Genomic DNA, 21,905 nt, shown 5'->3' with positions numbered 1-21,905 from the left:
TGTTGAACCATTTGACAGTGCCAAAGGATTAAACAATGAGAACCCCACCCCCAACCCCAATTTCCCCGCATTAAGCCTTCAATATCTATGACTGCTACTCAAAGGCAGCTGCAAAATGTACCTTGACAAGCATGGTTTCCTTGTCACAGGTGTGGAACAGCAAGTGTGCTGCTACTCCTAGGCTCTTTGGTTCATCATCCTAGGCTATCTCCATCAGGATCCTCAAATATGTCTTTGAACAGTGGTTGAGGTGGTGGCAATTGTCTGACTTTCCTGGCATGAAGTCTCCTTTCTCTCCTTCAGGATGCCTTGCTAGGCTGATGTTCTGACTGGGTCTGACTCTAGCTATACCTGATGCTGGCTAGGCTCTTGGTAGTATATAGCTGATAATAGAACAAAATGATATACTTTTATGTCATATAATGGTTAACAAAAAGATTTAATCATTCATAGCAGGAGAACATTCAACAAGAATTGGCAATGAGGATATCTCAACAAGTTGCTTAAGCTGAGCAAAGTTCTATTGCATCATATTTCATCAGCCAAGGATTCTAGAGCTAGCTCTCTGTGGCTGCTTTGTACTCAAGCAATAAACAGTGATGTCAATAATCCAAGTCTTAAATCCCCTGACCTAACCAAGTTTGAAGGCATGCCCCAATACCTTTGATGGGAAAATTAGCCAAAGATGCATGGGGGAATAATTAGAACACTACTCCTACTGCAACTGGCTTATATGCCCCTAAATGGGAGATGGTTGGAAGTTGGTAGAGAAGGCTAGCACCTTTTCCACAAAAATTGCTCCTTTCAATGATAGCAGTGATGATTTGAGACCAGCAGTTCAGAGAAGGGGAAGAGAAGAGGTGCTGCTATTTACAGGTCCATGAATTTACCAATGGGTTAGCAGTTGAATGGTGGTAGTGGTATGTTCTCCACAGAGATTGCTGACCTCAACAATGGCTAGCAGGGACAGTAATCTGAGGAATGCTTTAATTCCCTAGAGATTTTGGAATATGGTCTCACTAAAACAAATGTGGTTGCACTAAAACCACCCTCCCTCTTCATCTATAGGCTGGTAGTTGTAGCCTAACAGCTTCACATTATTCACTTATATTTAGTTTGCTGCCAGCTAAAACCTTTCGAACTTTAGAAGTTGTTACCTAGATATGACTCACTAATATTGTCCCTACAGGGTTCATTTTTGAATCCCAATTATAAGATTTTACATCTAAATTACTACTGAGATGGATATGTGATATTGATATTTCTCCGTCTAATGATGGAGATCGAAATCCATCCATGTCATCTCACTCTATGAAATGTTTTTGCACATTCATCAATAAATTTGTCTGCCCAATATGCTGGGATAGGTTGCCTAGATCTAGATCTAGACACTGTGAGCACCAGTGGAGAACACAACCTGCCCAGAGGCTCTCCTTTCCCTTGCTTTCTATGTAACTAGCTTCCCTTTTATTACAATTATACATTTCTCTAATGATGTGCACTGCACCAATCCTACATGATTCCTCATTTATAACATATGCGAACAAAAGTATCCATAGCAGATCTCTCTCAAATGGATTCAAAATTTTACATGTTTTATTCTGTGCTTGATATTAGTAAAAAATAGTGTCATTGAATAGTTAATCCCAATAGATATATTTTCTAAAGAATCTTGTATGACACATGTATGACAGAAGAATGATTTTCCCTTGCTATGTCGAGTGCTGCATTTATATTATGAACAACAGGCATAATCAAAGCTTATATTCTTTTTATCTGACTGAAAGATAACAACTAAATGGCTGCTATGAGCCATCAAGCCACAGTGTTTTGACACAGTTACTCATGGAAACCAGGAGGTCACAAAGTGGCTCCTAGGAAGGATGGAAATAGCCACTGAAACCCTTCTGAGAGACTTTCCTTATTAACATTCCCTTATTATTGGAATTGCCCAAAGTATCACCAGGAGCTCTACTTACAAAGTTAACCCTAAGGATTCTTATGTACCCACTTAGATAGGACCTCTTTTCTAGGCTTAAAACTTCTGGCAAATCAGTGCTCAGAATTCCCCAAGGTAAATCTGGGTCATGTTGATTCTACCCTCTGACCCCACGCTTAGCAACAATGTTTTGCTGACAATCTCCTTAGGCTTCACATCTGTTGTTAGGAACTATGGGAATATGTATGTTGAGAACAAAACTGTGTGCCAAGTAGATGTGTGATCATGAGTGTATAAAATGAAGCCAACCTGCAGCAAATGGCTATAAAGATTTTAATGCTTTTTCCCTATTATCTTTCTTCTTAATAGATTGGGATCAAGGAGAAATTTAGGTGATGTTAAAAAAGACAAATAAAAATCTTATTTAAAAGATTAAAATTGTCAATATTGTAAGGGTTGCAGAAATACAGATGCACTAATATACTGTGGGTACATCTGTAAAGTGACCTAATAATTCTGAAAATGAATTTGAAATCATGCAAAGAAAAAAAGGGACTAATTATTTGAAGATATCATTGTGTAAAAATGGAGATTTGAACCCCAAACTTCAATCCCCATAAGTCCTTGCTCTAGTTCCCAGAATGCCCTCTAATCTCACTGAGATTCCCACCTGGGCAAGATCAAAAATTTCTATTTAAACTGGCTGCAAAGCCTACTGACTCTCTCTTCCTACTTCCACTTCCAAGGAGACGCATCTCTCATGATGTGAGCGAAATTGAATGGGCCTTTCGGCCCTCCTAGGCACGTGCTTTCTTACTTGTATTTTCTTAAATTCGTAATCTTAAATAAACCTCTAAAAATATAATACTTCTAGCAGAGAAACTAATTTTATCTGCTACAATTGCTAGGTATATATTCCAAACAAGGAGAGGGAGGGAGGGAGGAAAGGAGGGGAGCAAGGGGAAGAATAAGAAGGGTAGGAGGGAGAAAGGGAAGGAGGAAGGGAAAGAGGAAGGAAGAGATTTTAACTACCAGAAAATATTTATAGCAGCACTTCTTGCAATAGCAAAGAACTATAATCAAATAGCTATGTATCGACTGGGAATACCAAAATAAAGGATAGTATAAGGATGTAATAAAATATTGGCTCCCAAAATGGTAAATGTTAATGATTCAGAGAAACATGGCAATATTTTATGAACTGATTCAAAGGACAGAAAAAGAGAACCAAGAAAACAAGGTACTTAGAAATAATAAACATATGAACATGAAATGATTAAAATGGGGGAAAATGTACCTCTCATGTCTTTGCAGGATATGGGATATGGGTATGGGCTAATGCTAATGCCATAAGACATATTGTTTTACTGATATTCTGCTTCCTGACACCCCTCACCCCCACCACCATGCCATGAAAGAGATGTGGATATTTGGAGGAATGAAGATGATATTAAAAAAAATTTACAATTATTTGACACTCACTTTAAAAAGATCAGAAAAATGAATCATTGTAACAGAATTGATAAGCAAGGTAAATAAGAAAACACAGGAGACCTGTGTTTAATAAACTCATGTACAAAAACTACTGAAAGAAGGAATGGCTAAAAAGTATTGGTAAAACTAAAATTTGGTAGAACACAAATTTATATGAGTATCTCATACCAAACATTGGAATAGAGTCTAAATAGATAAATAATCTAAATATAAGAGGTTACAACACTCACAAAAGAAGCATTAAAATACCATCCTTCACTATAACTAGAAAGAGAATTATTAACCAAAGGCTAGAAGAAGTCATGAATGATAAAATAACTTTGACTAGTAAATATGTCAAAGCTTTTAAATAACAAAACATGGTAGTTAGAAGGTAAGTTGAAAAGTGGGAGGGGAAATCTTTTCATGAAACATAGGGTCATAGGAATATAGGTGAAGTGTTAGAAGTAACTTCAGAAGTCACCTAGACTAATCTTTTGTTTGACTTGAGGAGATTTAGGGTTGGTTAAGTAACTTGCCCAAGCCTGCAGAAAAGCAGAAATTAGGAGGATAAAATAACCTTCACAATCTTAACTGTCAATTAATTTGTACTAGAACAATAACAAATAAATAAAACAGGATTTGGTGAAAAGCAAATCTAATAAGTATCAAGCCAATGTATGAATGAATTATGTACTTCAAAAGTATCCATGAAGTAGCTAAAGACTGCAAATATCATGAGCAGACTCTCCATCTTCTTCCCTTTTCTCTAATGTAAAAACCCCTTTGTACTCTCTCAGTTGCTGTTGTCATCTAGTTTTATCTTCTTCCTTCCTACCAAAATGTTTTCTCAAGAAAGCCTCTAAAACTTGTTCAAACCAGTGTGAATCATTAAGATTTAATAGTATGAAGTGGAAAATTTTTAGATTAAAAAGACAACAATCAATGTAAATTCTCTCTTTTGATGGAGGAGGGTAAAAAGACAATCCTCTCTCTACATACACAAATTATTATTCTGTATACACACTGTGGATGGATAAGTCTCTATCTTTGGGTCTCAGTTTCTTCATAAATGAAAATGAGGAATTGTATTAGATGGGTCTAAAGTTTCTCTTTTTTGGGAAAATTTTATTTAGTCAATTTAGAATATTTTCCCTTGGTTACAAGAATCATGTTCTGTCCCTTGCCTACCCCCACCCCTTCCAGTAGCCGACCCGCAATTCAATTGAGTTTCACATGTGTCCTTGATCAAAACCAATTTCATTTTGTTGATGTCTGCGCTAGGGTGATCATTTAGAGTCTACATCCACAATCATATTCCCATCAGCCCATGTGAACAAGCAGTTGTTTTTCTTTTGTGTTTCTACTCCCAGTTTTTCCTCTGAATATGTAAAGTATTCTTTCTCATAAATCTCTCAGAATTGCCATAAATCTCTCAGCATTGCTACTAATAAAGAAGTCCATTACATTCTATTGTACCACAGTGTATCAGTCTCTATGTATAATGTTCTTTCTCCTGATTCTGCTGCTTTGACTATGCATCAATTTCTGGAAGTCATTCCAGTTCACATGGAATTCCTCCAGGCACAATAGTACTCCATCACCAACATATATCACAGTTGGTTTAACCATTCCCCAATTGGACAGCATCCCGTCATTTTCCAATTTTTTGGCACCAAAAAGAGCACAGCTATGAATATTCTTATACAAGTCTTTTTCCTTATTATCTATTTGGAGTACAAACCCAGCACTCCTATGGCTGGATCAAAGGGCAGACAGTGTTTTAGTGCCCTTTGGGAATAGTTCCAAATAGTCCTCCAGAATCGTTGGATCAATTCACAACTCAACCAGCAATGCATTAATATCCCAATTTTGCCACATCCCCTCTAACATTCATTACTTTCCTTTGCTGTCGTGTCAGTCAATCTGCTAGGTGTGAGGTGGTACCTCAGAGTTGTTTTGATTAACATTTCTCTGATTATTAGATTTAGAAAACTTTTTCATGTATTTATTAATAGTTTTGCGTAATTAAACCTTTGTCAGAAGTTTCTGTTCTGAAGATTTTTTTCCCCAATTTGTTGCTTTCCTTCTCATTTTGGTTGCATTGAAGTCTGTACAAAACCTTTTTAATTTAATGTAATCAAAATTATTTATTTTACATTTTGTAATTTTTTTCTAACTATTGCTTGGTCTTACTGTCTTACTGAGGTCACTTATCCCATGTTTCTTCCACTGATCCTCTGTTCTGTCTCTTAGCCAGTACTACATTGTTTTCATGACAACTGCTTTACACTATAGTTTGAAATCTGGTACTCCTGGGCCACATTCCTTCACATTTTTCTTCATTATTTCCCTTGATATCCTTGATCTTTTGTTCTTCCAAATGAACTTGGGTGCATTTTTTTCCAATTCAGCAAAAAAGTGTTGTTGTTTTTTGGGGGGGGAGGTTTGTTTTGGTTTTTCAGTTCAATAGGTATGGCACTAAATAAGCAAATAAGTTTGGGTAGGATTGTCATTTTTGTTACATTAGTTCGTCCTACACATGACCAAGTAATGTTTTTCCAATTATTTAGATATAGTTTCAATTGTGTGGAAAGTGTTTTATAGTTGTATTCATATAATAGCTGTGTATGCCTTGGCAAATAGATTCCGAAGTATTTTATATTATCTAGGGTGATTTTAAATGGGAATTGATCTTTCTAATACTTGATGCTGAAGTGTGTTGGAAATATATAGAAATGCTGATGACTTATGAGGGTTTATTTTGTATCCTACAACTTTGCTAAAGTTGTTGATTATTTCGACTAGCTTTTTAGTTGATTCTCTAGGATTCTTTAAGTAAACCATCATATCATCTGCAAATAATGAAAGCTTGGTCTCCTCGTTGCCTATTTTAATACCTTCTATTTCTTTTTTTTCTCTAATTGCTACTACTAGTATTTCTAGTACAATGCTAAATACTAGAAATTATAAAGGACATCCTTGTTTCACTCCTGAACTTATTGGGAAGACTTCTAGCTTATAGCCATTGCAGATGATGTTTACTGATGATTTTAGAAATATACTGTTTATTATTTTTAGGAAAGGCCCTTCTATTCCTATACTTTCCAGTGTTTTCAATAAGAAAGTGTATTTTGTCAAAGGCTTTTTATGCATCATTTGAAATAATCATGTGATTTTTATTGGTTTGTTTACTGATAAGGCCAATTATGTGAATATTTTTCCCAATGTTGAACCATCCTTTCATTCCTGGTATAAATCCCACCTGATCATAATGAATAACCCCTCATGATCACTTGCTGGAGTCTTTTTTTTTTTAAACCCTTACCGTCCTTCTTGGAGTCAAGACTGTGTATTGGTTCCAAGTCAGAAGAGTGGTAAGGGCTAGGCAATGGGGGTTAAGTGACTTGCTTAGGGTCACACAGCTGGGAAGTGGCTGAGGCCAGATTTGAACCTAGGACCTCCCGTCTCTAGGCCTGGCTCTCAATCCACTGAGCTACTCAGCTGCCCCCACTTGCTGGAGTCTTTTTGCTAGAATTTTATTTAAAAATTTTGCACTTATGTTCATTAGAGATATTGGTCTAGTTTTCTTTCTGTTTTTGACCTGCCTAGCTTTGGAATCAGTACCATATTTGAGTCATAAAAGGAATTTGGTAGAACTCCTTCTTTGCCTATTCTATCAAATAGTTTGGATAGTATTGGGATTAGTTGTTCTTTGAATGTTTGATAGAATTCATTTGTGAATCTATCTGGTCCTGGGGGATTTTCCTTAGGGAGTTCTTTGATGGCTTGTTCAATTTCTTTTTTCTGATATGGGGTTATTTAGGTTTTCCTTTTCTTCTGATGTTAATCTAGGCAATTTATATTTTTATAAATATTCATCCATATCACCTAGATTGCCATATTTATTGTCATATAAATGGGCATAATGGTTGTTAATGATTGCCTTTATTTCCTCTTCATTAGAGGTAAGATCTCCCTTTTCATCTTGGATACTGTTAATTTGGTTTCCTTTTTTAATTAGATTCACCTACAGTACTTTGTCTATTTTGTTTTTTCAAAGTATCAGCTTCTAGTCTTATTTATTATTTTAATAGTTCTTTTACTTTCATTGTTATTGATGTCTCCTTTAAATTTTAGGATCTCTTATTTAGTTTTCATCTGTGGATTTTTAAATTTGTTCACTTTCTAGTTTTTTAATTTGCATGCCCAATTCATTGACCTCTGCCCTCTATAATTTGTTAATATATGAACCCAAGGACATAAGTTTCCCCCTGAGTACTGCTTTGGCTCCATCCCATAGATTTTGAAGGGATGTCTCATCATTGTCATTTTCTTCAATGAAATTATTAATTGTTTCTATGATTTGTTCATTAACCGATTTTGGAGAATCATATCATTTAATCAATTAAATTTTGATTTGCCTCTCCATGTACCCTTACTAATTATTATTTTCACTGCATTGTGATCTGAGATGGTTGCATTTATTATTTCTGCTCTTTTGCACTTATTTGCAATGTTTTTATGCCCTATGTAATTTTTAAAAGGATTGAAGGGAATAAGGAGGTACTGGGATATGGAAGGTTTTGTAATGGGAAATGGAGGGATTGAAGGGACAGAGGGAATATGGCTGCCGTTGAGGTAAAGGAGGAAGATACCGCTGATGAGAGGTTCTTTGAAAAATGGTGTTCCCCAGAAATGGGCCAACTATGATAGCCTGAGGGGATGACTTCTCTATTGATGTAGAAGATACCCCAGAGCAGGTAACCACGGACCCTTCTGAGGGACAAGCCTCCCCAAGATAAAGGTCGCCCAGCAGGGGTCCGATAAGGACCATTTATGGTTGAATGGCTGTTCTTAGGTTCAGCTCGCTCTATGTCCCCTGAAATGTTGGTCCTCTTATCTGACTATGGTTATTTAAATAACGATAAATTTTAATAACAAGTGTGGATTGGGGAGGTATCAGGGAAGAGGGAATTGGGATTTCCCTAGATTGGGTTTGAGTCTCTCTCAGCTTTTGAACTGAGGCCAAGCCTAGCAGGATGGTAGAGGTTTACTTCTATAACTGTCTATGCTATATCTATGCTAGCTTTCTTAAAATCTTTAGCAGTTGTCTCTCTAGGACCTGTTTGCTACGTCTTTTGTTTTGTGGATGAAGTGTTTCATATTTTCTTCAATTTTAGCATTCTTTTGAATTTGTTTTATAGCTTCCTGCTGCCTTGTGAAGTCATTTGCTTATAGTTGTTGGATGCTAGTTTTTAAGGACTCAATTTCATCCCTGGCTTTTTTTCATCCTTCTCCTCCTAATCTGATTTTCTTTGTAGGTCATCTTTCATCTTTTTTGCCTCGTCTTTCATCTTCTTTTCCTCATTTTCAAGCCGGTTAATTTTGACTTTCAAGACACTATTTTATGTTTCCAGATGATGTATTTTGCTTTTTAAGTTCTTTTCCCAGTTGTCTTCAGTCTTTCGTAATTGTTTTTTGAATTTTATTTTGAGTTCTTTCAAAGCCTGTGTCCAATTCGTTGGAGTTTCTGTATTTTTGCTTAGTGTTTCTTGGTCTCCTCTGTTCCATTTGCTCTTTGTTCATTACCTGAGTAGAAGCTGTTAATCATAATTTCTCTTTTTTTTTCTGTTGTATACTCTTATTTTTTCCCCTTCTTTCCCCCCTGTAATTGCCTGAAGTCTTGCTCCTCTCATTATGTGCTAAATCTGTGGGTTTGGGATGTTCTGTACTGAAGGAGCTTCCTCTCTGCCCTGCCAATTGATCAACTTAGACTAATGATATTAATGACCCTAAGGTCAGATTTTCCCCAGTTGACAGCAACAGCTGAAAAGGAGCTGGGCTTCCCACCCTGCCATCAAGATTGTAGCCTGTAGTGGTTGCAGCCTTTGCACTTGGAGCTTAGTCAGCAGGGCTCTCAGAGCCATCTGGGGGAGGGGTGTTGCAGCTTGAGCATCCCTGCCCTCTGAAGGCTTCTTATCTGCCCCATTGATGAGACTGAGCCAGAGTGGAGTTGATCTGCAGAGCTGGATGTGCCCTGAGGCCAAAATCTCAAGAAGGGAGAGGCGGGACAAGATGGAATATCTTGGCTGGGACTAGGCTGCTTGCTCTGCACTTCAATTCCTGGTGCCTCCCTGCCATCTGTGTTTAATACCCTGAGCCTTGCACACGTGTGCCAGTAAGGTACTCGCTCCAGACTAGCACCCTTGACTGCCCAGAGATTCCAGCTCAGCATTGTTGGTGGGGGAGAGGTCCTAGGACCTTCCCTCTTCTTTCTCCTTAAACCCACATATTCTAGAGTTCAGGTTTTGGGGGGGTGGGGGTAGGGGCAGTGTACCTTTTAAGTTGAGTCCAGCAGGAGGATTCATTAGCTTTGTCCTGTTGTTAGATTTGGTTTTCAGTCTCCTCAAAGCATTGTGTTTTTTATTTCGGTGAGGAAGGGTTTGAGAAGGTCTGAACTTTTGCTGCCTCTAAGCCACCATCTTGACCTCTCTAAAGTTTCTCTTCTACCTCTACATCTATGATCCATATATTAAGATTTTAAAAGAATATGGGGAAGTAACAGACTAAGAGTCATTTCCTAATATGTAAGTGGCCAGATTATATAAAGATGAATTACAAAAGAAGAAATGCAAACCACTGATAATAACATGAGAACTTCCCAATAATGAACCAGGAAAATGAAAATATAAACAACTCTGTGGTTTTACTTTATAAACATCCAATTGGAAATGATAAAAAGATTGAAATAATGAATGTAAGAGACTCGTTAGCATATGTGTTGCTGAAGCAAGCTCTGTAAGAGACTTTGGGAAGTCAGCTACACTGCTTGGGGAGCTAAGAACTGGTCCAATAATTCTTGAAACCAATAGTCACAGCAGCATTTTCTAAAGTAGCCAAACAAAACCATAGAAAAAAGTCTATGTCTTTCAATTAAGTAATGGTTGAACAAACTCTAATATGAACTTAACAGGATATTCCTGTTTTACTGTACAATTCCTTAAGAAATAGCAAATATAAGTAAATCTGAGAAGCATGGGAAGATTTTCATGAACTCATACAGTAACACTACCCCTAACCCAATATGTAAAATAACATAAGTGCAAATAAAAACAACACCACCAGGTATGGTAGAGGTTAACAGATATAGTTGCTGAATTAGTTTTTGCTTAGTTAAGCATGTGTATTGGGGAGAGGGAGGCATGACTAAAACATCATAAAGGCTAAGAGTCACCCAAATTCCCTTAACACAGCAAATGTGGATGTTACATAACAAACAATGGCCAAGCTTAGTCCAGAAGAAAAGATGAGAATGCCTCTTCACTCCTGAATAAGTAAAACGCATCTCCAGATATAGAATACTGGACATACCCTATCATCAAGTTTGATTGGTTAATTTAGTGCCTTTCACTTCCTTCTTTTTTCTCCCTTTATTATAAGAGATGGCTCTCTGGATATAGGATGGGAAAAGAACATATTGGAAAATAAAGTAATGTAAATACACATTGAACATCCCCCATATTTCTTTAAGCTAGATGTTAATTCAATTGTATATGGAACTCTTCAAATAGGAATCTCTCTCTACCTATGCTGGTATGTACTTAAGAAAGTTGTCCAAGTTATTGGGAGATCAAGTTATAGTATCCTGGGTCACACAACCAACCATTATGTCAGAGGCAGAACTTTAACCTAGGTGTTTCTATATCTGAGACCAGTTCTATATTGTGCAACATTGACATGAAAAAAAAATTTTTTTAAGTTCTTCCCAGTCATAGTTGTAAAAGTTAAACATCTGAAATTATTCTAATTTTTTTTATGGTGTGTGTGACTTTCAAGTCTCATGTGGGATAAGTTACCTATAGTTACAATTCTTTCTAAGATATTATACTAACCCTCAAGAAAAGTTTTAAAAAATGTTATATTAAATTATTCTATTTTATCTGACACAAATACAAAAGGAAAATACAAAGAAAAAACTGATAATATTTAAAACCCCACCTCATTTCAACTCCACGTTTAAAATCTGAAGAAGAAATTTATGACAACAAAATACTGATATATATCCATATTAAAGTGTTGGGTACACATGACAGAGAAAAGACTAGTTTTAAAATTCACAAAATGAGTATGTTAAAGAATAAAATCATTATATTTGATTTCACATAAGATAAGCCACAATTCATGAGTCTATTATCAATAAATAAGCAATTTTTAAAAATTACACAGTGAAAGTGGCAAGAAGGAGAGAGGTATGGAAAAATGTGCGCATATTTAAATACATGTGTTTGTATATATTAATGACAGGATTTGTATGGATTAACATACCCACACATAAGGGTGTTTCTATTCTATTTGGTGTGTAATAAATTTCATTTGTGTTAGGTTGTAAGTGTTGTGAATGTCTAAAATATACCTAATATATTTAAATAATAAGGAAGTAATAAGTTTCAATATAAGCAAAAGAGATTATTCCATATCCTATGGTCTTAACCTAAAGTGATTAGCAGCATTTTGTCTACTTCAATTCTATATGTATAGGAATGTATGTACATATATATAAAGATTCAAATAACTCAGAGAAAGAGATGCCTTGGGAGTTATCTCTAGCAATATATTGCAGAGGATGAGACACTTGAGATCACTCTAAGACACTCTCCCAAGGGACACTATAAATATTCACCACTGAGCTAGTCACAGACCTGAGGGTACTGTGCCTCTCCTGAGATCCCAAGTGACATAGCAGAATTGTTTTGAGGGCATGTAGGCTCAGATTCCTGCATGAGTCATCTAACTATTAAAATGACCTTTGGTCCAAACTGAGGACAACCTTACATTGCAAAATAATCTAAATAAAATGGAATCCACACTAGGCACGTGTATGGTCAGAGAAAATGCCACTCAACACTTTACATTAAGACCAGAAGAAGGTGAACCTTCTCTTACATGTAATAACTATGTTTTAGAATTTCAAACATTTATAACCCAGGACAAGTGAAATTTCTCACATACTAAGTAGAAAAAAAAAGGAATTAGGGCAACTCCTCAGATTTGCCATTTTTCAAACATATTTTGAAAATATGTCTGTCTAGGTATAATTTTAAAATGATCTATATCAAGGACATGGAATGAACACCATAAAAGACAAACCAATTTTAGAATTACTGTAAAAATACCACATTCAACAATACTGCTTGGCAATATCACTACAGAAAAAAGATAGTACTGAAGGATTTGAGACCATAATTAAAATAATTTATGATAAAAGTGTTTCTCTCTCTCTCTCTCTCTCTCTCTCTCTCTCTCTCTCTCTCTCTCTCTCTCTATATATATATATATATATATATATATATATGTGTGTGTGTGTGTGTGTGTGTGTGTGTGTGTGTGTGTGTGTGTATGTATATATATATATATATATATAAAAATTTTAAAGCAACCCCCCACCCTTGTTATTTTTGCTATTTCTGTTAATGATACAACCAGTCACTAAGCTTCAAAATCTGTTATCTTTTTTATTATTGTTATTATTATTATTATCATCACTACTTTTCATAGTACTGGATTTGAAGTCAGAGGAAATGCTCTTCTTCCTTATTATCTATGTGATTTTAGATATGTCATCGCTGGAGGCCTCAGTTTACTCAGTAACTATAAGGGAGTTAGAGTAGATAGCTTCTAAGGCCTCTTTCAGCTCTAAATCTATGAACCTATAATTAGTACCTAACAGAGGGTCATATAAGGCCTTTGGAAATAAGTATTTCTTTTCTATGTTGTTTTTTATTGCATAGTTCTTTCTTTGTATTCCCAAAATAACCATTTTAATTAAAGTCCTTCAAGTCATTTAATACTTGATTAATACATTAATGCCTCAACATAAGTCAGGCAACAGTTTCCTCATCTACTAAGAGTTGGCCTAGATAACTAAGATCTTTCCTACTCTAAATCCTATGATTATATGTCTTCAAATGTGGAAACTAGCAATACAAAACTAATACAATATTACCACTATATGAATATTTCTAAAATACTCTACTGATCAGGATAAATCATGGAGAAAAAGCTTTGGAAAGTTTAATACACTGTAAAGATGAGACTAATTACAAACTAGTGATATGGAAATAATATCCTCTTATCTTGAATTTTAATCAATTTTACTTGAAATTATTTAAATTATGTGTACATATATGGGCAGATAAGATGTACAGGTGGTAAAATGAATCTTCAGTTTAAATTGAATTGCAATAGATCCTGCCTTTTCTTCCTACAATCTGAATTTCATAACCTTAGAAGAAAAGTTACTTTTGCTGCCCAACATAATAGAAACAATATCATACTTATATAAATGTTCATGTTGACTTATGTAAAATGAAGTGGATTTAACCACATTACTCTTCTAATCTTAAATCTTTAATGACTCCCTAGTATAAGTAGCATCAAATGTCTTATTTAAGGCTAATTCAACCTCTCCAAAGTCTAATTCCAGCTTACCACCTATCTTTCCTTATTTCACATTATACATTTCTTGCACTCTAACCAATCTATTCCCTCAACTCAATATGCCACCTTCTACTGCCAAGATGCACTCTACCATCCCAACCTAGAAAGTCCTCTCTCATTATTACATGTTTCCTTCATGAAACAACTCATTCAGCACAGGCTATGCAAACTTTCTTGGTCTCAAACTGGGAGTATTGACTCCCTCCTCAAATAATCTGAGAATACTTTTGTTGGTCCTTCCTTTGTATTCAGAAGATGTCACATTGAGGCGGAGTCAAGATGGCAGCTTAGCAAGCAGCAAAAGTTCAGACCTTGTGGAAGACCCTTCCTTAACCGATACAGACTGAATGCTCCTAGGGCACCGAAATTCAAGCTGAACAACAGGACAGAAGCGGGGAACCCTCCTTCTGGACTCAAATCAAAAGGTATGCCCCCCCCCAAAGCCAGATACTGAGAATACTCTGGGCTAAGGAGAAGGCAGAGCAAAGGTCCCAGGACCCCTCCCCCACAACCCAGAGGGCTGAGCCCCCAGCAGCAGTGGGAACCTCTGAGCAGGCAAAGGTGCTGGTTTGCAGGGTCTACCTTGTGAGCAGCGGGGAGCCGGGCTCGGAGCATCCAGCTTGGACAGCGGGGAGGAAGCCAGGGAGAGATGGGGCAGTGGCTGGGTCCCTCCATCGGGCTCCAGTCTCACCATTGCCTCGGGGCACATCCACACCAATCCAGTTGAACCTAATTCCATCAGAACTCCTCAGAGTTTAGGGAGGTAGGCAAAGGCACTTGCGGACAGCGGAGAAGCAGCTGGAGAGAACTGGAGAGAGCCTGGGTGGCCCAGCCTTCCAGGAGTCTTCAGAGCCTCAGAGCTTCATACCACATACAGCCCAACCCACTTGCACTCAATCCAATCAAAAGCCTCCAGAGGACAGGGAAGCTAACATTCCTCCCCTAGAGACTGTACCAAGAGATCTGACAAAGCTCCAAGAGGAGAGACTGACAGCCCCAAAACCAAAACAAAATGAGAGGAGCAAGAGCACAGCCAAATACGGGGAGCAAAGAAGGGGTAAACTCAAGCAAACAACAGAAAAAGAAGAAAGAAATTACAATAGACAGCTTCTGCACAGGTAATGAGCAAAGAGCGAATGAAACAGAGGGGGAGGGATCAGCAAAGGAAAAATCAGAAATCCCAGTGAATTGGATACAGGCATTGGAAGAACTCAAAATGCAATTCAAAACACAATTAAGAGAGGCTGAAGACAATTGGAAAAAGAACTTAAAAACTAAGATAAGTCATCTGGAAACAGAAAATAGTGTCTTGAAAGCCAAAATCAACCAGCTGGAAAATGAGGCAAAGGAGATGAAAGATGAGGCAAAGCAGATGAAAGATGAGGTGAAGAAGATGAAAGATGACCTCCAAAGAAAATCCGACCAAAAGGAAAAGGACGACCAAAAAACTAAGGATAAAATCCAGTCTTTAAGAACCAGAATACAACAACTAGAATCAAGTGACCTCACAAGGCAGCAGGACACTATAAAACAAAACCAAAAGAATGAAAACATTGAGGAAAATATGAAGCATCTCATTCACAAAACAGACGATTTAGAAAATCGTTCAAGAAGAGACAATTTAAGAATTATTAACCTACCAGAAGACCATGACAAAAGAAAAAGCCTGGACATTCAGGAAATTATTAAAGAAAACTGCCCCGAAATCCTTGAACAAGAGGGAAAAGTGGAGATTGACAGAATCCACAGATCACCTCCTGTGTTTAATCCCCAACTGACAACACCCAGGAATGTTATAACCAAATTCAAGAACTATCATACCAAAGAAAAGATATTACAAGCTGCCAAGAAGTCATTCAGATACCAAGGAACCACAGTGAGGATAACTCAGGATCTGGCTGCATCCACACTGAAAAAAAGAAAGGCACAGAATATGATATTCCGGAAAGCAAGGGAACTAGGTCTACAACCAATTATCAACTACTCAGCAAAACTGACTATATTCTTTCAGGGAAAAGTATGGTCATTCAACAAAATAGAAGAATTTCAAGAATTCTTAAAGAAAAGACCATACCTGAACAGAAAATATGATGTACAAGCACAGAACTCAAGAGAATCATCAAAAGGTAATTAAAAAAGAGGGGAAAAAAGAAAAACAAACAAAAAAAAATTTAAAGAGACTCAATAAGTTAAAATGATATGTATCCCTATAAGAAAAGAGGTCATTGGTAACTCAGAAGATGTCACATCCCCCTTGGGGTCAGGGACCATTTCAATTGTGTTTACATCCCTTGTTTTTAGCTGAATGGCCTACACATACCACACACTAGAAATGTTCATGAAAATGATTTACATGGAAAAACATCAGTAAAAAAAAAAAGTAAAAATGTATAAAGATGATCTCCATATATAGGCAGACAGAAGAACTAAATGAAAATACTGTCACAAAAACCCAGAAAGGAAAGAACATCTGGGAGGAAATGGTGAACAACAGGGTAACATGTAGAAGATGGGCTGAAGAAGATGAGTACTGAGAAGACTATTGGATTTGGCATTGGTGACTTTGGGGAGAACAATTTCAGTTGAGTGAGATTGGAAGTCAGATTATAAAGGATTGAGAAGTGACAGGTGGGGGAAGTAGAAGCAAGAAAAGTCATGAGAAAGGGAGAAGAAATAAAGGATAATAGCTTAAGGAGATGATAAGATAGTGAAAAGTATTCTGAGGTGGGGAGCCTGGCATGTTTGAAGGCAATAAGGCAAGAACCACTTTGGGAGAGGGATTGTAATCTGCCATAGAAGATGCACATAAAGCATGCACATAAAAATGGTTGGCCCTTATTTAAGAGAAAGTGCATCTCATTCAGAGTCTAGGTGAAAGAAGCAGAGTGAAGGGCAATATGAAGAGGTTTTGTGATTTTAAAAAAAGTTATAATGTTATGAGATTTTCAGTTTCATACATAATAATCTTTCTGTCTCAATATATGGAAACATTGTGTTCAATTGTGTTTGTTAAGTTTAGAATATGAATATTTTTTCAATACTACTGTGACTTAAGAAATAATGAGCTGATGGGGGCAGCTAGGTGGCTCAGTAAATTTAGGCTAGGGGTAAGAGGTATTAGGTTTAAATCAGGTCTCAGACACTTCCTAGCTATATGTCCCTGGACAAGTCACTTAAATTTTATTGCCTAAGCCCTTAAGAATCTTCTGCTTTGGAACCCATACACAGTATTAATTTCAAGATGGAAGGTGGGAGGGAGGGTGGAAGACAGAAGGGTGGGGAAGGGAGAGTGAGAAAGAGACTTCTAAGAAATGATACTGAATGAAATATGAAAAAATAGGAAAGCTATGTATAATGACTATAAACAATGTCAATAGAAAGAATAATAAAACCAAACTGAACGTTACTTAATTGTAATAACTAAGCTTGCAACTGGAGAAGAGTATAGAAATGTAGCTCGTTCCATTTACTGCAAACACTTTTGGTATGGTATACTGAATATGTAAATAACTGAGGAAACCCTACAATTCCCACACATATATTGTGAGATATAGTCACTCTATTGATTGGTTTTACCAAATGTTTTTCATATTTTAAAAAATTGCATTAAGTAAACATTTTCTTGGGAAAGACAGGTAATGTAAAAAACAGCAAAAATCAATTTAAAATTAAATATAAGATAAATGCAAATGTGCTCCAGGTTATAAAATACTAAGTAGCTGTAATGGTTATAATCAATTAATAAACATTTATTAAGCACTTACCAAACATGCCAAATAATATAAGCACTAACTTAAGGATTCAAAATGAGGCAAAAGATAGTCCTTGCCATCATAAGGAGTGAAAATCAATGTATTATTCTCAACATCCCTGTATAGGTTAAGTTTTAAATCATTAGCTTAACTGGATATAGCTTTGCTCTCCCTTTACTCTTCTCCCTCCCAGTCTTTCACATAGACTAGTGATGGCAAAACCATTTGGAGACAGTGCCAAACCTGCCCCCACCCCACTAAATGCAAGGCTGTGGAAAGGTAGCAAGACTGACAGATGATGGGGGAAGGGGCAACTGGGAGTGGCAGTTGGGTCTTGTGACTAGCACTTCCTTCCTGCAGGACTGGACTTCCTTCCTGGTGTTGGAAGAGGGAGGAGCTTGTTCAGCCCAGTTTGGAATGGCGTGCTGCTTCTTGGTTCAGCCCGAAGATTCAGGCCCAATCACTTCTGAAGGTCAGAACTGTTCTTGTTCGCTTTCTGTCTACTGCTATAATTCTGAATTAGACAAAGCGAGGACTGATATAGAGTAGAAGGGAGTGGAAGAAACCCTCCGCCAACCTCTGGGGCCTGGCCTCAGCTCTGAAGCTGAAGAAAAACTCCAAATCCAACTGGTTATAAAACTTTAAATTATTTGAATTCGCAGTCAGATACATGGACTTCCTTTTCTTGGCATAGAGGGAGCTGAACATCAGTTCAGTCATTCAATGACAAACAGTCCTTACTGGACCTCTGCTGCTTCCTCTCGGCAAGGGGCATCTCTCTCCTTTGCCTCACCAAGCAATATTCCCTCTCTCCCCTCAACTCCTCCATACCCTGTTACAAACCTCTCATTATCTCCCATTTTTCCAATCCCCCCATTTCCTTTCCCAATAAATATAACAAGGCACAACCCCACTTTCCCCCACACAGGGGAGGAAAGAACTACTCCCATTGGACTGTTGGGAAGAGGGGCAGGTAAAGAGAAGAATGTCCTTAGCCAGTATAAAGAGGGGAGGGGAGTGGCCAGAGCACTCTTCTCCCCTCCAGCTCTGCTGCGCCTTTGAGTCACCCACTTTATCCCCTATGTGCTCCCATTGGCTACTGGGCAGAGGAATAGGGATGTGAAAAAATGTTGTCAGGTATGGTGAAGAGGGGGGAGGGAGCAGCTCTGCTCGAGTCCCTCTGCTTTTCTAGTAATGAACTCTGGGTTAGAAGAGGAAAGCCAAGTGCCCACAGAGAGGGCTCTACATGCCATCTTTGGCACCCATTCCATAGGTTCATCATCACTGACATAAAGTGCTCTTTTGCACAGGTGGAGTGTATTGTGTTAGTTTTTTATGAATTGGAAAATGCACTGGTATCTTTGTGCATTGCCTATGGGTCTCTGACTTAAGAGCAATATCCCTGTACACTGCATGAAAGTAATAAAGCCACTCTCTGTCTTCATCTTATACTGGCCTCTCTGATTATTTGTGTGATTAAAGGGGACACAATTCCCCCCAAAAATTTCTAATCAACAAACTCTCAAGGAGTTTACAGTCTAATGGAGGAGAAAACATGCAAATAAATATTTACAAAGAAAGTTATATATAGGATAAATAGGAAATAATTAGCAGAGGGAATTAAGAGGGATTAGGGAAGGCTTCCGCTAGAAGTTAGAATTTTAGCTGGGTCATAAAGAAAGAAGGAGTTCAAGGTGGAAGAGGATGAGTGTTGCAGGAATGGGGGACAAGACGAGAAAATGCCTGGAGTTAAGAGATGGGACTGCCTTGTCCATGGAAGAACCAGGAGGCTAGTGTTACAGAATCAAAGAGTATCTATTGAGGAGTAAGATGCAAAAAGACTGGAAGGTGGGGTGGGTGTGATTATGAAGGATTTTGAATGGTAAAGAGCATGTTGCATTTTAGGTTGCAATTTGTCATCATCAGCATCACTACCATCACTGCCGCCATCATCATCATCATCATCATCATCATCATCATCATCATCATCATCATCATCACCACAGCACCACCACAATCATGATTATAACTAATCATTCAACTTGATTACTCTCTCTTGCAAACAGGAGGAGGGAGGACTGTGAATTATAAAACTATTCCACCATAATCATATCATTCTTTAGAAGATGTGATTTAGCTATTTCCTGATCAGTAACAATGGAAATACTTGGAATAACAGAATCAGGTCTTGGAAACTCTGCATTTTCCACCCTACTCGGTTTAACAAGATTAGGAAGGTCTGCATCAAACTCAAGATTTAATTATCTGAGAAAATGTCCTTCAACAGACATGTGCAAAAAAACAGACAGACCTCTAGTCAAGCTTGAGCCACCATTGGCACATATGAGACGCAGGAAGTGAGGTAGAGAACAGCCACTGGAGTTCTCGGGACTTCCCGTGAAGAGGTCTAGAGTTCAGTTTGATCATGAAGCTCGATCTTGGAGGAGCCCCACAGATAGCTTTCCTTCAGATCGGTCACGTGAGTGATAAGGACTGACTTCCTTCTCTGCTTTGGCTCTCCAGGGCCTTAAACTCCCGCTTTGGCTCAGCCTGAGCTGAGTTAAACTCCTTTTCTTCTCTCCCCTTCTCTCTCTCTCCCTCCCTCTAATATTTTCTTCCTCCTGTTGTAATTAAATCACCATAAAATTTCCAGCTGAGTTTGGGTGTTTCATTAGGATTTTAAAAATAAATTCCTTGGCGACCAAATATAATTATTACATTCAGTCTCAACCATAATTTTAACCCTTACAGTTCTATGTTCTGAAAATAGTTTGGGAGAGGGGATTCAGTGTTCAACTAGACATTTTATCTGTTATTTATAATATATGAAATCTTTGTATTCAAATGGGCCCCCAATAGCAAATTACTGCTGTGGATTTCAATGGGTAACAAAATCTACTTTTAATCTATAGCATGATAGGATTCACTAAAGACATAACAGATGAAAAGATTTGTGCATGGAGTAAACAGCTTGAGATGTTAACTTTGATTACCAATTACCTGAAACATAAGTTTTGTGTCGTGCAATTCCCCAATTAAATATCTCATTTTCCTCACTCTGATCAGATTGCATCAAACTCTGCCAAGTCATCAAGTACAAGAACTTAAGATCTAAGTTTCCTCTATTATATCATCTCCTTCCATCTGTTTTTTCCTCACCTTCATCCACTACATAGTATGACTTAAAAGGGAGCAGAAAACAGACTATCAACTTTATTTTCTTCCTATACAGTTATATTAGTAGTATTAAAAAATATTCTGAAAGTCCCTGTAAATTTACTATAACTATCTATCAAATGTTAAATCCTAAAAATCACTTTAACCAAAACAGCTTCCTTCTCCTTTTTCTCTAATCCTCTCTCCCTGTTTCCCAACCCCCAGATGATGATACTATTTGGTAAATGGATATTGGAGATGGAGTAAAGTGAGACATCAAATAACTTACTTGAAATCCATCTCTTACCTTCTGTACTTAGCCCTGGACTTGATGTGAACTTGGCTACATCAACAATTTTTACTGCAAATTGTTGCCCAGTTTCTCTGTTGATACATCGCCGCACAACACTGAAGGGGCCCCTATAAAAAAAGACAGAGAGGAAAATTACATTTTTATGTGTTGAATTTCTTAAACTTATGCACTCACTTAAATATCTTGTTACTGTTTTATGACCTTCTAAACTAATGGATGTAAAGTAATGCTATTGGGGGGAGGGAGTCCCCTTGAGAAGCTTCAAATATGATAAAATTGGAAGAATTATTTTGAAAGTATCTTGCATCTCTTATGCTTTACTTAAAGGCTTCACAAATAAATATATTAATCCTTAAATTCAGAATACAAACAACTAAATTTATATCAAAAATCATTTTTCTAAAACCTAAATAACTCAGGAAAAATCCTTAATATCTTCATACATATGCTAGATGGAATATCAATATTTTCATGCAACAAAATAAAACATGTAATTTTTTATATAGCCCAGTGGTGTAACATTCAGAGATTAATTTGAAAATAATCTTTCCTGGACAGTTTCAGGAATCCATACCCAAATTATTATCCAGAAATGAAATAACTCAAGAATCTTGGGGGGGAAAAAAAGAAAAAAAAATAGTCAAACCTAGAAGGTGTGTGGAATAATGCCAATCTAAAATTATGATTCATGCACAATGTTTGAGAAATTCAAACTCTCTGGAATTGGTCATGGCAAGAGTCTAACAAATTCTATTAGGGGATTTTTAATTAT

At 37.1% G+C, this 21,905-nt stretch overlaps 1 protein-coding gene across 18 annotated transcripts in view; it reads right to left on the bottom strand.

The window, feature by feature from the left end:
* The window catches only part of CASK (calcium/calmodulin dependent serine protein kinase), a 465,908-nt gene that overhangs the window by 330,291 nt on the left and 113,712 nt on the right, over positions 1–21,905 (bottom strand). For 9 of the 18 annotated variants that reach the window (XM_007493327.3, XM_056826146.1, XM_056826147.1 and 6 more), the window contains exon 2: positions 21,110–21,240. In XM_007493327.3, the coding sequence (XP_007493389.2) occupies positions 21,110–21,240 (131 nt within the window). The remainder of the gene's footprint in view (positions 1–21,109; positions 21,241–21,905) is intronic. The other 9 variants (XM_007493330.3, XM_007493334.3, XM_007493335.3 and 6 more) reach the window with 1 other exon arrangement.

Source organism: Monodelphis domestica, chromosome 4 (genome assembly GCF_027887165.1).
Source record: "Monodelphis domestica isolate mMonDom1 chromosome 4, mMonDom1.pri, whole genome shotgun sequence".
NCBI lineage: Eukaryota > Metazoa > Chordata > Mammalia > Didelphimorphia > Didelphidae > Monodelphis > Monodelphis domestica.
Note: the sequence above shows the minus strand (reverse complement) of the source record. Positions and strands in the feature narration are given on the sequence as shown.